The sequence below is a fragment of the Sinohyriopsis cumingii genome, chromosome 12 (genome assembly GCF_028554795.1).
Source record: "Sinohyriopsis cumingii isolate HCF-2022 chromosome 12, ASM2855479v2, whole genome shotgun sequence".
NCBI lineage: Eukaryota > Metazoa > Mollusca > Bivalvia > Unionida > Unionidae > Sinohyriopsis > Sinohyriopsis cumingii.
Window position 1 is genome coordinate 123,130,181 of NC_142972.1, and position 15,309 is coordinate 123,145,489.

General features: G+C 33.6%; 2 protein-coding genes across 5 annotated transcripts in view; one reads left to right on the forward strand and one right to left on the reverse strand.

Annotated features, from left to right (window-relative positions):
- Positions 1-10,037, forward strand: part of LOC149787381 (serine/threonine-protein phosphatase 4 regulatory subunit 1-like) — a 103,763-nt gene extending 93,726 nt beyond the window's left edge. For all 3 annotated transcript variants that reach the window (XM_089977967.1, XM_089977969.1, XM_089977968.1), the window contains exon 21: positions 916-10,037. In XM_089977967.1, the coding sequence (XP_089834093.1) occupies positions 916-927 (12 nt within the window). In that variant the 3' untranslated portion in view covers positions 928-10,037. The remainder of the gene's footprint in view (positions 1-915) is intronic.
- A 1,975-nt stretch (positions 10,038-12,012) lies between these two features.
- The window catches only part of LOC149787382 (DNA repair-scaffolding protein-like), a 101,440-nt gene continuing 98,143 nt past the window's right edge, over positions 12,013-15,309 (reverse strand). For both annotated transcript variants that reach the window (XM_089977971.1, XM_089977970.1), the window contains exon 20: positions 12,013-13,733. In XM_089977971.1, coding sequence (XP_089834097.1) covers positions 13,608-13,733 — 126 coding nt within the window. In that variant the 3' untranslated portion in view covers positions 12,013-13,607. The remainder of the gene's footprint in view (positions 13,734-15,309) is intronic.

Consider the following 15,309-nt stretch of genomic DNA (forward strand, 5'->3'; position numbering starts at 1 on the left):
CCTCCCTAATTTTAAAACCAGTGCAGTTGGAAACATACATTTTGTGTGACCCTTTTTTCTAAAGTTTATTAATGGCACAAAATGAATCTAGACAGAGAATGAATTGTATTGAAGCTGTAGGTTTGATTGGAACAGAATGTGTGATTACAGTAGTGTTCAGTGGACATTTTAATTTCTAACATTGCGATTCTGTGTCTTCATTCCTATAGATTAGGGTGAGATAGTTTTTATCAAGCCCATATTTGTGGAAATGGACAGAAATAGTCATTTTAATAAATAAATACCAATTCAATAAATTTTATCGAGTAAAATTCGTGTTTTTAGCATCTAATTTAATTTTGGTTAAAGTTTTATCATAAATGCAATGTAATGTGCCCATATGTATTCAAACATGAAATATGCCAATCTGTGATAACATTTATGTCCGTGAACATTTCTGCGAGAGCCTAATTAAGTGCTGGCAATGTTTTGATATCTGGCTGGTAGCAGTGTTTGTTGTACTGTTGCACTGAATTAAAAGCTGACCTCATTTGCATTATCATGTTAATTATGTCTTTTGTATGAAATAACGTGGTGAACTAAAGAAAAGTTAAAGCACTCAAATCTTAAATACATAAGAGCTAGCAGCCCCAGTCATGTCATCTGATTACTTGAACATTACTCACTCCCCCTCCCCCTCCCCCCCTCCTTCATTAACTCATGCCCTTGTTATAGTGCAGTGTTTATGGACCCTGTTGTGTTCAAGTTGTCAAGGGAGAAGTTGATAATTTGTCAGATGTACTATTGACATGTAATACCATGGTGCTATAAACCAATGTTCTAGTTACAACTATAAACAGCATGATATACTACTAACATAGAATGATTTACAATGCTATAATCTGTGTCCAGTATACTATGTTTTTACCTTTGCAGCTTGGGGTATAGGCAAGAGATCAGATGTTATGAACTGGACAAGATATGGGACCAGGCTGGCTGATGACTGAGATTCGCTGCTTTGCTTCATTGATACTTGCTTTTCTAATAATAGTAAATAATGAAAAATCAAACTCTAGCTTTTAGAATTTTGTCATTGTGATAAAGAGGGCAAGATAAAATCTGTGATCTGTTTTTGGTTTGATACAAAATTGACATTTTAATGAAATGTTGTTAATTTCATTGTCATTATAAAGTTGCCAAAATGGAAGAAATGATTCCTTGTGATGATTTTTTTTGTCTACTATAACTTACATGAATCCTTTAAACTGGCAATATTTTTTGTCTACTATAACTTACATCAGTCCTTTAAACGGGGTATATTTTTGTCTACTATAACTTACATGAAGGGGGCCCAGAGTGGCCGAGTGGTCTAAAGTGCTCTCCATTACGGATCACTGCCATCTCACCTCTGTCTGCGTGGGTTCAAGTCCATATGTGAGAAAGCATGCCAGTAGCTTCTTGTGGGTCGGTGGTTCTTCCAGGGGTTTTCCCGGGTTCTACCTCCACCATTAATACTGGTCGCCATGCATAGCCTATCATGTGCTGAAAAATGGCGTTAAACCCTACAACAACTTACATGAATCCTTTAAACTGGCTATATTATTGACATTAATATTCATTATAAGGAACATTTTTGCTCCTGGAGTCAATTTCTTAGTTTGCGTTGTACTTGGAAATCATTTAGAGCAACAGCTGGAGAAGTTGGAAAAAGTAGTCCTACTCTTGAGATATTCAGTATCTTACATTTAAACAAAGGCCCCACCCACCCTCAAAGTGTATAGGCATTTGATTTATACAAATCTTTGAACATAAGAAAAAAAGCCAAAAGACTGCACCATCAACAGTTTATTTGACAAAAGCTGGTTAAGCTCATTCCTAAATTTGCTTCCACTTCGATCTAATTCTTTTATGCATAAATTTAAGTTATGTCAGCCTTTCAGTTAAAGTGTAGGTAGAAACGCATTGAGGTTACTTGGAATTTGAAGAAGAACAAGGACTTGTGTAATATTACAGGGAATTGAACCAGAATCTGACAGAAATATAAGTTAAAAATTATAGATTAGTAACCCTCCAGTTTCCTGAAATCCAAATACGTACAGTTAGGTTGGAAAAGTCATTGGATCATACAGTATTATTCAAGTTGAAGCTCCGAGTTGGTGGAATATTGTGTTGTAGAGTTGGGTCAAGTCATTACATTTAATCTTACAATACATGTAATATAATTGATATTGATGCTGTACGTATATTTACAGTGCACACAGTACTTGTAATACTTGAGGTTTTAAATATGGTTATTGTTGCTACTGCACCGTATGTTACACACCCACACTACATGCAATATGCTCATAGTTTCAACATTGGTCATCATTGATGCTATACCTGTATGTTGCATATCCATTGTACACGAGGTTTCAAAATTTGTATATTTTTCATGATGTACCTACTTATTACACCCCTCCACAAAAGTTGCAATATGCTTGAGGCTCAAACTTCATTTTTCATTGATGCTGTGTCTGTATGTTACAGACTTGCAATATATGCAGTACTTTAAGCTTAACAAATTGTAATTCAGACTCATTGATATGAAAGGTGCAACTTTGGTCAAGATTTGTATTGTAGTACATAAAATAAAGGAACCAACAAATATCAAACTTGTCTGCATGTCATACTAGATATACTACATACCAAGCAGTAGATACAATATATACTCATGCTTATGTTTATTTTAGGATCAGATGGTGTTTATAGGGCCTGGAAAGTTCTTCCTTTTTATTTTTCCATGTGTTCATCTATGTGTTCGGGATGTACAGGTGGCCAGTACTACTCTCAATATGTACCTAGAAAATTCACCTTCACTCTGTATGTATGCACAGACTTGATGCAAATTTGTTTGATAATGGCTGTATAGAGCCATTTAAAAGTATTGTTCTAAGAATATGATAAGGAATTGGCAACAAGAAAAGGAAAGAGTAACCATCACCGTAGTGTGTATGTATATATGTAGTGTAATGGCATCCCAGCACAGTCGTGGCTGTATAGTGCCAGTTAAAAGTAAAGTTGAAGTATATCAAGGTAAAGTTGCAGAACTTCAGGATAATTCCTTCCAAATAAACATAAATATGTAGTCTTGCAAGATAAAAGACAAGAGTAAAAAAAAATGAATAAAATCCTTGAAGTAATGGGGAAAATGTTGTTTTAAAAATTCCAAGATATTCTCCAGTTTTCCATCATGAGAAAGTTTTTTTAATTAAAGTCACATTAGATAACATCACTTTCGCAGGATGGAGGTCAACACACATGACAAATATTCATCTATTAATGGACACTTGCAAAGTATGCATGAAGCTGGTCAAGGTACACCATTAATTGAGCATGAATGTGTCAGGTCCTGTACATGAACAACACAGTATCACTGTATCTATGCAATTTGTTTTATGCAAGGATTGCCACTCAAATGATGGATTTGTTACGAAGCTCTTGAACAGAATTCTGTAATAGCTGTATTTGAGCATGCAGTTAAGATCAAAGACGTAAATCTGTCATAACATAATGCAGTTGCACATCTAGATCTGTGTTGTTCTCTTGAAATTGGGTGTGGAATGATGGCAGAAAACTGTAACTTTCAAGTACATTATGTGATGGGTGTGTGTGATAATCAAGCATAGGAAACTCCGTATGTAATATCATTATGCATATATACGTATCATTTATATTTCTCTTCCTGTTTAGAAGTATTGTCTACTGAATGATAAATTTCTGGTTGTATTCAAAGAAATATTTATTCCATGAGACTATTCCATATCTTGAGGTAGTGTCACAAGTGTATGAATGGTTCGTTTAGATTTGTCACACTTCATGGGAGTGTAAGATGGTGAGAATTAGTTAACTTTGGCATCCTTAAGAAGTTTATCGTTCAATAAATCAGCAAATTTTCTTATTTTATGAAAAAATACAGATACTTTGTCTTGGTAAACTTAAAGCAGTTTATATTTTTGTCTGCTATATATTCTTTGTACTTATTTTGGCATAATTCTGTGAATTTGCTTATTTGAGTAGATTAATTAAATGTTACAGCTAAATCGCGCAAATGTTATCTTTGATCTTGTAATTTGACGAATAATGAGAACCTGTCCATAAAATTTGATGTTACCATAGTTTTTATGTGTCTGTCATTTTGTCAGAGCCTTTTGTGTTTTGAACATACCTGTACATCAGTTTAACTTCTCCTATTCCAGAAGATATTTCCAGTTTAACGAGCATTTAGCTCCACCAACCTTTATAGATCGCTTGTACTCGGAAAGAATCCTATCGATTTCAGGTCAAACGGTCTGTTATAGCTGACTGAAATGGGGGTGGGGGATGTGGTGTCTGCACAGAATAAATCTAGATTTGCAGCATATACAGTTGGCAAATTTTGTGGATGGCTTGCACATGTGGTAAAGAAGCCTATCGATTTTGGAGTCTAAGGTCAAGGTCGCTAACTAAAAGAAGAAAAATGGGTTTCTGCACAATAGATATGTTCTCCATCTATAGTTGCCAAACTTGGTGGATTACTTTCACTTGTCAACAGTTCAGGGTCACTGGATGAATGAAGAAATGTGGTTTCTGCACAACTTTTGTTTTAGACAATAAAGCTTGAACAGTTGTTTTTTTTTGAGTGCTTGGACTTGAAGTAAGGAACAGCCCTACTAATTATTTATCAAACGGTCAGGGTCAATATTGATGACTGAAATTTTTTAAAAATGTAGTCTAGTTGTAGACCTCACACCTTGAGCAGGGTTTGTGGAGAACTTGATGTGTGAAAGAGGCCTGTTGATTTGGGGGTTTAAAGTCAAGGTATTGTGGCAGAAATTGTTTTTGCTCAGGATGTTTGCCACAAGATGGCATGTCTTGACCAAAAATTCAGGTCATCAAGGCTTGCCGATAATTAATCTCCAGAGTCAACCATGTCCTAATTAATAAGCATAGAGGACCATTAAATGTGGGGTGAATGCATAATATGCCTTTTACGGTACTCTTGTATATCATCAAAACCCATGTAATCGTTACCTCAAATATACTTAATCTGGCAAGTAGGATTCCTGTCTTTTATTTATTTATTTTTTTAAAAAAAAATTATGCATAGTATTTCAGGGCCAGTTTGAGAGTAACTTTATGGGAGCATACTATTTCACTGTGAATTCCTGTTGAATTGCTAGGCATGCATTCCCATTTTATATCTGTCTGAAACGAAGATGGAAGTGAATTGTACAAGATGTAGCATCATCACAGAATATATAGTATGCATGATTAAAATTTTTTTGCATGTGCTGGTACTAGTTCATAGAAATGGAATATTTTAATGTAGTAATTTGTAATAATTTGATTATGAGGAATTGTTTGTCATTTTATTTTGGATACAAATAGTTGACGATCATCTGTAATTGCTTTAAACTGATTTATGAATTACACATGGGCTACAAAAGTCTTTCATTTGATTCATGAAATATTGCTCCATTTACACGGTGTATCATTATTTTATTTTGTATTTTCATATATTAATATATCTCTCTATATATGTGCTTTTAATTCGTACAAGAACTTTTATTCAGATTATTTGTAAAATATGTTGGATGTAAATACAAGTTAAATATCTGTTGTTGGTACTTGAAAAAATAAACTGTCAGCTAATTTCTTCAGACTAGTTAGCTATGCTTTTTTATATTATGAATATATTTACAAGTACACAATGCAATAATTATTTTGTATAAAGTACCAATGGTAGGTAATGCAGCATCAAAAACAAGAGCTGTCTACTGAATATTTTGTGGAAAAGTTGCGAAGTTTTTTTTTTTTCACAAGCAAAATAGCTGGCGAGTTTTGAATGGCAGCAGCATCTGGTTATTAACCGCCATAAGCCAGAAATTTTTACTCAAAAATGAATTTTTTTTTTTTCCCAACAGATATAAATCAAATGGTATCAGAATCATAGAAATTTCAAGATTTTAATATTGGTATAACTTGTAAATTTTCATTGATATATAATGGGGATTTATGCCAAAAATATTATATTGCAAAATTTATAATGAAAAATGTTTTTAAAAAATGTAGGGCCTTATGACTTGCAAGTTTTCTCTGATGTACATTTTAGTAAATTTTTATTAAGAAAAAAAAATTGTTAACCAACTCTGTACACATCAACATGGCATTCCTTTCTATTCCCTTGAAAATTCTGATTTTTGTCTAGTTTGATCAAAATCCCATGGTTTAAGCAAACCCCCCTTCAAACTTATTAGTTTGGCATGTTGGGATATGTAACTGACATAAAAAAATTAAGATTTTTTGGGGTAGTTTCTTTTCATTATTTGTTTTTGAAGTGTTTAATTTGTGGTGCATATTTTACCTTAACAGTTTGTGCTCTTTGGGTGAGTATGGTATTTATTGAAGAGGCCATCCTAAAACTTTAAAGGGTTAATCAAAGTATACAAGGTATGTTCTGATTTCTCAAAATTACCCACCCCATCACCCAAATGCATGAAAATCTCCCATCACATTTCCAAATTCTAGTTTTAATTGTTTCATCAGTTTCCTCCTATTTCAAGAAAATTATCCCTTTTTTGCAAGTATAAAATGGGTTTATATGATATTAATATTTTAAAAAGATGAAATTGACATTTTTTTAAATCTTGTGGTGAAATGCAATTTTTAATATGCTTGTACATTAACCTATACTTGTGTATATATTGGGGATGATAATAAATGGGAAGAAAATATATTGAACAAGCTTAAATTTTTGGTATACTCTTTTTGACCTCATCCTTTTTTGTGAAAAGCATGGGAACAAGGTTTCCACAGTTCTGACTATCTATCCTTCATTTCCACTCTGCAACTTGAAAGGTGTCTGAGATCAAGGGATGAAACTTTGTACAAGTGTACATCATTTGAATGTGTGTCACTTGGTTCATTGGGTTTTTGTCTTTAGGGTCAAGATCACTGCTTAATATTTCAAACTTTCTGCAACACTTTACTTGGCTGTATGACTTTTCAGGTCATTTGAAGTCTGAGGAATAAAACTTGGTAAACTTGCATATAATTAGTGTTGTGTACCACATTGGTGGTCCCATGTTCAAGGTCTTGGCCACTTGACAATATTTTATGGATTCTGTCAAACTTCTCACGTATCTTTAAACCATAACATTGATTCATACCACTTTGGGGGTAAAATATCTTTAAGGTCATGACAGTATTTTATGTTTTTCCTTGCACTTTCATTTGGCTCTAGACATTCAGGCCCAATTGAGATTAAGGGATGAAACTTGGTATATTTATGTATCATCATTTGAAAGTTTGTCATGAACACGATGAGGGATCCCATCTTTAACATCATGGTCATTTTGTTTCACTTCATGCTTTCCTTTCCATTTTGTGCATTGAAGCCATTTGAGATTAAGGAATGAAACTTAAAAAATTTGTCATGTGCCACACATGGGGGATTCTGTCAAGGTCATTGTCACAGGTTAAGTATTTTATGTTTCAGTAACCGTTGTCCATCAGAACTTTGGAGTCGTTGAAAATAAATGCATGAAATTTGGTACAATTTTATACTGTTACTAAAAGATCTGTTGCCTTCAAGGTCACAGATATATATATATATATATATATATATATATATATATATATATATATATATATATATATATATATATCACATCATCATCATCATCATAGGGGTCATTGATTGTTGAGTGGTCTAAGATGCTCACTTTTGCATATCACTTGCACGTCTCGCCTTTGTTTGAGCTCAGGTTTCGGCTTGAACAATTTGGGTATGTGAAAAAACTTACAAGTTACTTTCCATGGGTCTGTGGTTCTGCCAAATATACTTGCCAACATGTAATGAAAAAAGGCAATAAACCCCATAAACCAAAGCCAAAGATGGATTCTTTTTTCAACTTTACATCATGAAAGCGTTAAGGTTCAGTTCATTAAAATTTTTATCCTGTTTTGCACTATAATGTCATTTAAGGTAGAAACTTGAAGCCTAACAACTCCAAAGCTTGATCACAAGGGTCACAGCCAGTGTTCATCATTGTTTACTTTGGTGATCTTGCCATAGTAGGCAAGGAGCAAACATTTTTTTGTGCTGAATCTTGTTTTTGATGCAACCAATGTACAGTTTGTAAAACTTGATCAGTTTTTGTAGACTTCACACAGTACCATGTGAAAATATTTGTACAAGGTAAAACTTTCTTTTGCCAATTAAGTTATAGGCAACAGAGAATAGAAAAATAGTGTATGAAAAAATTCAAATGGTTTCTGTAGTTGTGTAAAAAAATCTACCTGTAGCAAAGTTTTAATATAATTAGTCCAATACTTGTACCCAAAAAGAAGAAAAAAGAAAACGGGGTTATAACAGTAATTTTACTATACTTTAACTTTTTCGTCAACCTTGTGCAACTGTTTTATTTCAAGTTTTTTTTGTTGTTCCATGTCTCAAACTCATACACTCAGAATGTTTTAATAGGAACTGCATTGCTTTTGTTCTTCATGTGTATCTTTTTGTCGAGAAGAACAGTGAATTGAGAATAATTAAGGGCAAATTTATAAATTAAGTTTTTTACTTTTGGAATGGCAATTTGTGTATAAAATCCTAGCTCCGTGTGTATAAAATCGGAAAAATAGTTACCTGTGTGGTTAACCATGACTTTTTGTTAATAGGCTACTAGGGGCAAGACCAGAAAAGTCAGAAAAAGATTAGTGGATTCAGTATTCTAGAAACAGTAAAATATCTTGGTCTTGGTGGGTGATGGGTAAATGATTCTTTTGTTTAAAAATAAAATTTAGTTGTGTGGTGATTTTGTCTCAGGTGATATTTTTTTAACATTGGAAATAAATTAAGCGCACATATTTTCTTTTAGAAGAATGTTGAGAAGTGTTATGCCTTATCTATGCACATATAAGCATGTGACACTTGTTCTTTGCCTTGAAGGACCATTCCCAAGGACATGCTTATATAACTACTGTATTTGGAAGAGTGTAACATGCACACAAGTGTGAACACCATTGAGCCAGATCTTTTGTGAATGCCCTGACAGATTAGAGTTAGCAGTGTCCATTCTGCTTGAAACTCCATGCAAGAAGAGTAGATATTGATCTTTTGCATAATACAAGTGTCCTCAATCTTGAGATTTCATGCAAACAGTGTAGGCCTTTCTCCATCGCATATTATCCATTCACACGATGGCGTACTTACATGGTTCATATAAGTTCAATATGTCCTTGAATTTGAAAATTGTTTTATCCTGAAAAAGTCCTAGGATTTTATTTACAACTTAAATGTTTCATTTTCTGTTAAGAATCATCTTTTTTTTTACAGATTGCAATTTTTAAAAAAAAAAAATCATGTAAAGTTCAGTAGATAAACGGCATCACTGGCATTTAACAAGTGCAGTGTATGGAGAAGGTTCAAACTAAAAAATACTCCACAAACTTGTGAACCGGGTACTTGAGATTTGACACGTAGAGATTAGATCACATAATGGAAAGACTTTGATCTGCTGGTACATTTGTTTAGTTTGATGTGCATTCTACACAACCAGATATGGTAGGATTAACTTCTCAGTTGAATAGATCTTTATAAGTGATATTACTGACTCTTTACCGAAAGGATAATGAAAACCTCCTATAGGAAAGTCTTTCATGTATAATAATGGTATATACAATATTTATGTTTGCTAAAATTAAAGGAAATGTTCTTTCACTTCATTGATATTGATTCGTTACAGTATATAATACTGTATATACTCACTTATAAGTCAAGTCTAAACAAATCTCTCGAGCTGCTGTAGTATAATGTGCCTGTGGATCAGGGTCTATGTTGCTTGTTCAACTGATCACTCTTAACAAACTGCACAGACCCAGATCTGATGTCACATTATGCAAAACGTGCAATTTGCATTTGGACTCGACTTCTAAGCAAAGATATACAGTAATAATAGTGTTGACAGAATGATTGATCCATTTATATCAATTTGGATTATTTATGAAATGAGTGTCAGCTAATTAAAAAATACAATATTCTCATGGCTTTGTCAATTTTTTTGTCGTCAAGTCCAAGCGAACTTGGAGGATAGACCTGTGTGAAGCATGCATCATTCGTCAGCATTTGCGTTTTTCATCTTCTATACTAATTTCAACCAGACTTTTCTATCATGAAGGCTTTCAAGTTTGTACAAGTTGTTTCTGATTCATCTATATGGCTGCTGTTTTAAACAATAGAAAAACTTTTAAAATTCTCTTGCCAAAAAAAAGTTGACCACATATGAAAGAATGTGTCTGTCCTAAAGAGACTTTCAAATTCATGCAAATGACACTTATCCACCAAGCTGCCATTTTAAAAGAGAAAAATTTAAAATGACTTTAAAAAAAACAACCAACCAAAAAAACAACACTAGCTCCAATTTTATATTATCCTGACATAAAGGGCTTTCAGTTTTGAATAATTACTGGCCATCTGCCACTGCATACTGCAATCGTTTATTTAACAAAATGACCCTAAAAATACTCTGTAGAATGATCTTAAACTGCTCAGCAAAATTTAGCCAGATTTTATTTGAAAACCTGGCAAAAAGGGTATTACTGACTTCTCAAGAGGTTCTGAATTTGACCAAAGCATCCTGGTATGAAGCGGTTGTAAGAAGATTAGCAAGCCTGATGCAAAATTATCTCGTTAACGTGTGGATCTTGTGCATTATTGAACACAATACAAGTCCATATTTTGAAGTCATCAATATGGGATCAGAAATGACACTTGCAGAGAGTGGTAACAAGCCAGGCAAATGAATGAATCTTGCTCACGATTAAACTTGTCCAAAAACTCAATCATATAAGCATATATTGCAAGCTGGATCAATATTGGACAGGAAATTTTTGGCCTCCCAAATTAAGTAAGTAAGATTAATATGTGTGGATTTCCTTCTTTATCAAACCCATGAAAGTATAAGCCCATATTTCAAGCTTGATCAAAATCTGGTTTCAAGATTGGTAATAATTCAGATCATGCAAAATCACCTCATTTGTATGCATCTTATTACTGATTGACATATATTCCAAGTTGGATAAAAATAAATTCAGAAATATGCTCTTGAGTGAGCTTATAAGGTCAATCAGATGCAGGATCACCTTGATAATACAAGTGAATCTCATTATTAATCCCATCTGAAAATTTGATGATGGAAATCCATTTTCAAAACTGGATTGAAATATTACCCCAGTGTGGCAACTGCAACTGTTGATGTCACAAGAAGCATACCATAAACTTTCTTGGCCTTGCAGCATTGTGAGCTAAAAACTGCAAAACAGAAATTCACCAACTTTTACAGAAAGCATCCCAACAGAGAGGCCTTTCATTATTGGAGCAATGATACTGATGTGCCATCAGATATGGACAAGATACAAATACTAAAGAAACCTTGAAATGATCTTTTTCCTAATATATTCCATTAAAAGCCTTGCAAACAACTGTACAGAAAGCATTGTATTGTTGCAGATTCTTACATTTGGCTGTGTCTCAGTGCTACCTCAGTGCCAATTGGTCCTCATGGTCAGCCAAATGGGCTACCTCAGTACCAATTGGTCCTCAAGGTCAGCCAAATGGGCTACCTCGGTGCCAATTGGTCCTCATGGTCAGCCAAATGGACTACCCCAGTGCCACTTGGTCCTCATTGTCAGCCAAATGGGCTACCTCAGTGCCAATTGGTCCTCATGTTCTGTTGTCAGCCAAATGGGCTACCTCGGTGCCAATTGGTCCTGATGTTCTGCTGGTGTATCAGAAAAGTCAAGAGTCTGTTTAGATTTGCCTCAAAAACATTTTGTAAACAAATTTTACCAGGCCTTTATTTACATGCGAACACATCTTGACTAGTGACCTGAAGTACACGTTACAATACAATACTACACATATAAAGGACTTTTTAACAGACTGTTATTTACATACTCGTATATCTCAACTAGTTTTGACAGGATATGGTACAATACTAAGCACAGATACATAGCTTTGTTTTACTAGGTTTTTATTGACGCACATCTCAACTACTTGTGACCTAGAATACAGGATGTTACAGTACTCCACATGTATGTGGCTTTTTACTAGGCCTTTATTGACACATCTCAACTACTTGTGACCTAGAATACAGGATGTTACAGTACTCCACATGTATGTGGCTTTTTACTAGGCCTTTATTGACACATCTCAACTACTTGTGACCTAGAATACAGGATGTTACAGTACTCCACATGTATGTGGCTTTTTACTAGGCCTTTATTGACACACATCTCAACTACTTGTGACCTAGAATACAGGATGTTACAGTACTCCACATGTATGTGGCTTTTTACTAGGCCTTTATTGACACACATCAACTACTTCTGACCTAGAATACAGGATGTTACAGTACTCCACATGTATGTGGCTTTTTACTAGGCCTTTATTGACACATCTCAACTACTTTTGACCTAGAATACAGGATGTGACAGTACTCCACATGTATGTGGCTTTTTGCTACACCTTTATTTACATGCTCAAACATAGCGATTAGTGATGTGCGAGAATAATATATGTTACAATGCAACACATACACAAAATGTGGCAAATATGTTCAATGAAGTCACAAAAGAATGGATTATAGCAACATGTGCCCCAAAATTAGGGTGGACCATTTTATATTGGTGTATAATTTTAGTGTTCCTATGGATTTACTTCTATAGTCAAGTAATTTGAGTACGATGTAAAAAGTGACATATATACACGTGTGAAAATATTATTTAATTCATAATAAATTATATTAATAGCATTGAGGTGAACTGCATGTTGAGAAATACACTAGAAAATACATACTTCCATAAAGGGAAACTTAAACCAATGAGATAACAGTGTACAACTTATTCTTCAACATGATAAAACAATACATGAAAATACCATACACGAAAACTAAAATTTACTGGAATATTTTGAAATTAAAAATACATAGATTTAAAAATACATTGTACATCTTTGGTACATTACAGCTTCAGTAGCAGGTATACAAATTAATGCATATAATAATCAAAACCATATGACTTTAAAATTACATTAGATGAAAAACCAAGACGAGAATTGTGAAACCAGATGAACCAGTCTCACCAACGACATCTGCATTCGAAATATTCTGTTGCACAACGTGCAGCCAAAATACTCTTCTTCAAAAGTGGATCATAACATTACTTGCATCACAAGATTCTATCGCACACTGCATTAAGATAAAGTCAAAAAGGGTAGTAACTCTATAAAAAAAAATTGTGATAATGTGCATCTCTACATTTACCAAGATTCATGGCAATTCAATGAAAACTGAGACTAGTTGCTTCCATTAAGATTTTGTCATGTGTTGCTTTCACCTGCAAGTCGGGAAGGGCAATAACTCTTATAAAAATTACAGGTGCAATGTGATTTGCTGATGTATGCATCTTCAGGTGATGGCCATAATTTACTAAATTTCAAGGCAATCAATCAAAAACTACAAGATTGTGTAACAGGTGAAGGACATACAAATGGATTCCTATACACTGCCACTGGTGCATAAAAACTGTCTGAGAAATTTGTGCATAGAAATTTAAACCAACTTAATTTCCTTAAGATAGAACTCTGGTCTTTTTTGCTCCTTATCTCGTCCAATTTGAAGAAACTTGCAAGTAAGTGGGCCTACATGTCTTCCCAATACAGTCACCAACTCGTAGCCCTGGAAAAGGAAAAAAGTACTTGAAATGGCTATTTATTTTACATCAATTATTTATTAACAAACAGAGTTAACTTCACATAAAACAATGGACCCAATAATTATATTATGTCCAAATTTTGCTATGACAGATGATGTATTAGAGACCTGTAAGAACAATATGATGTGCATTGTAATCACTGATATGCCGCCATCATTGTATCACAAGTATTTTACAATTAGTCCATGCTTGATGATTAGCTGATGTTGATGTCAAGTCCATATTTGATGATAAAATGCATGTTTGTTGATTAGCTGATGTTGATGTCAAGTCCATATTTGATGATAAAATCCATGTTTGATGATTAGCTGATGTTGATGTCAAGTCCATATTTGATGATAAAATCCATGTTTGTTGATTAGCTGATGTTGATGTCAAGTCCATATTTGATGATAAAATCCATGTTTGTTGATTAGCTGATGTTGATGTCAAGTCCATATTTGATGATAAAATGCATGTTTGTTGATTAGCTGATGTTGATGTCAAGTCCATATTTGATGATAAAATGCATGTTTGATGATTAGCTGATGTTGATGTTAAGTCCATATTTGATGATAAAATGCATGTTTGTTGATTAGCTGATGTTGATGTCAAGTCCATATTTGATGATAAAATGCATGTTTGTTGATTAGCTGATGTTGATGTCAAGTCCATATTTGATGATAAAATCCATGTTTGATGATTAGCTGATGTTGATGTCAAGTCCATATTTGATGATAAAATCCATGTTTGTTGATTAGCTGATGTTGATGTCAAGTCCATATTTGATGATAAAATCCATGTTTGATGATTAGCTGATGTTGATGTCAAGTCCATATTTGATGATAAAATCCATGTTTGTTGATTAGCTGATGTTGATGTCAAGTCCATATTTGATGATAAAATGCATGTTTGATGATTAGCTGATGTTGATGTCAAGTCCATATTTGATGATAAAATCCATGTTTGTTGATTAGCTGATGTTGATGTCAAGTCCATATTTGATGATAAAATCCATGTTTGATGATTAGCTGATGTTGATGTCAAGTCCATATTTGATGATAAAATGCATGTTTGTTGATTAGCTGATGTTGATGTCAAGTCCATATTTGATGATAAAATCCATGTTTGTTGATTAGCTGATGTTGATGTCAAGTCCATATTTGATGATAAAATGCATGTTTGTTGATTAGCTGATGTTGATGTCAAGTCCATATTTGATGATAAAATGCATGTTTGATGATTAGCTGATGTTGATGTTAAGTCCATATTTGATGATAAAATGCATGTTTGTTGATTAGCTGATGTTGATGTCAAGTCCATATTTGATGATAAAATGCATGTTTGTTGATTAGCTGATGTTGATGTCAAGTCCATATTTGATGATAAAATGCATGTTTGTTGATTAGCTGATGTTGATGTCAAGTCCATATTTGATGATAAAATCCATGTTTGTTGATTAGCTGATGTTGATGTCAAGTCCATATTTGATGATAAAATGCATGTTTGATGATTAGCTGATGTTGATGTCAAGTCCATATTTGATGATAAAATGCATGT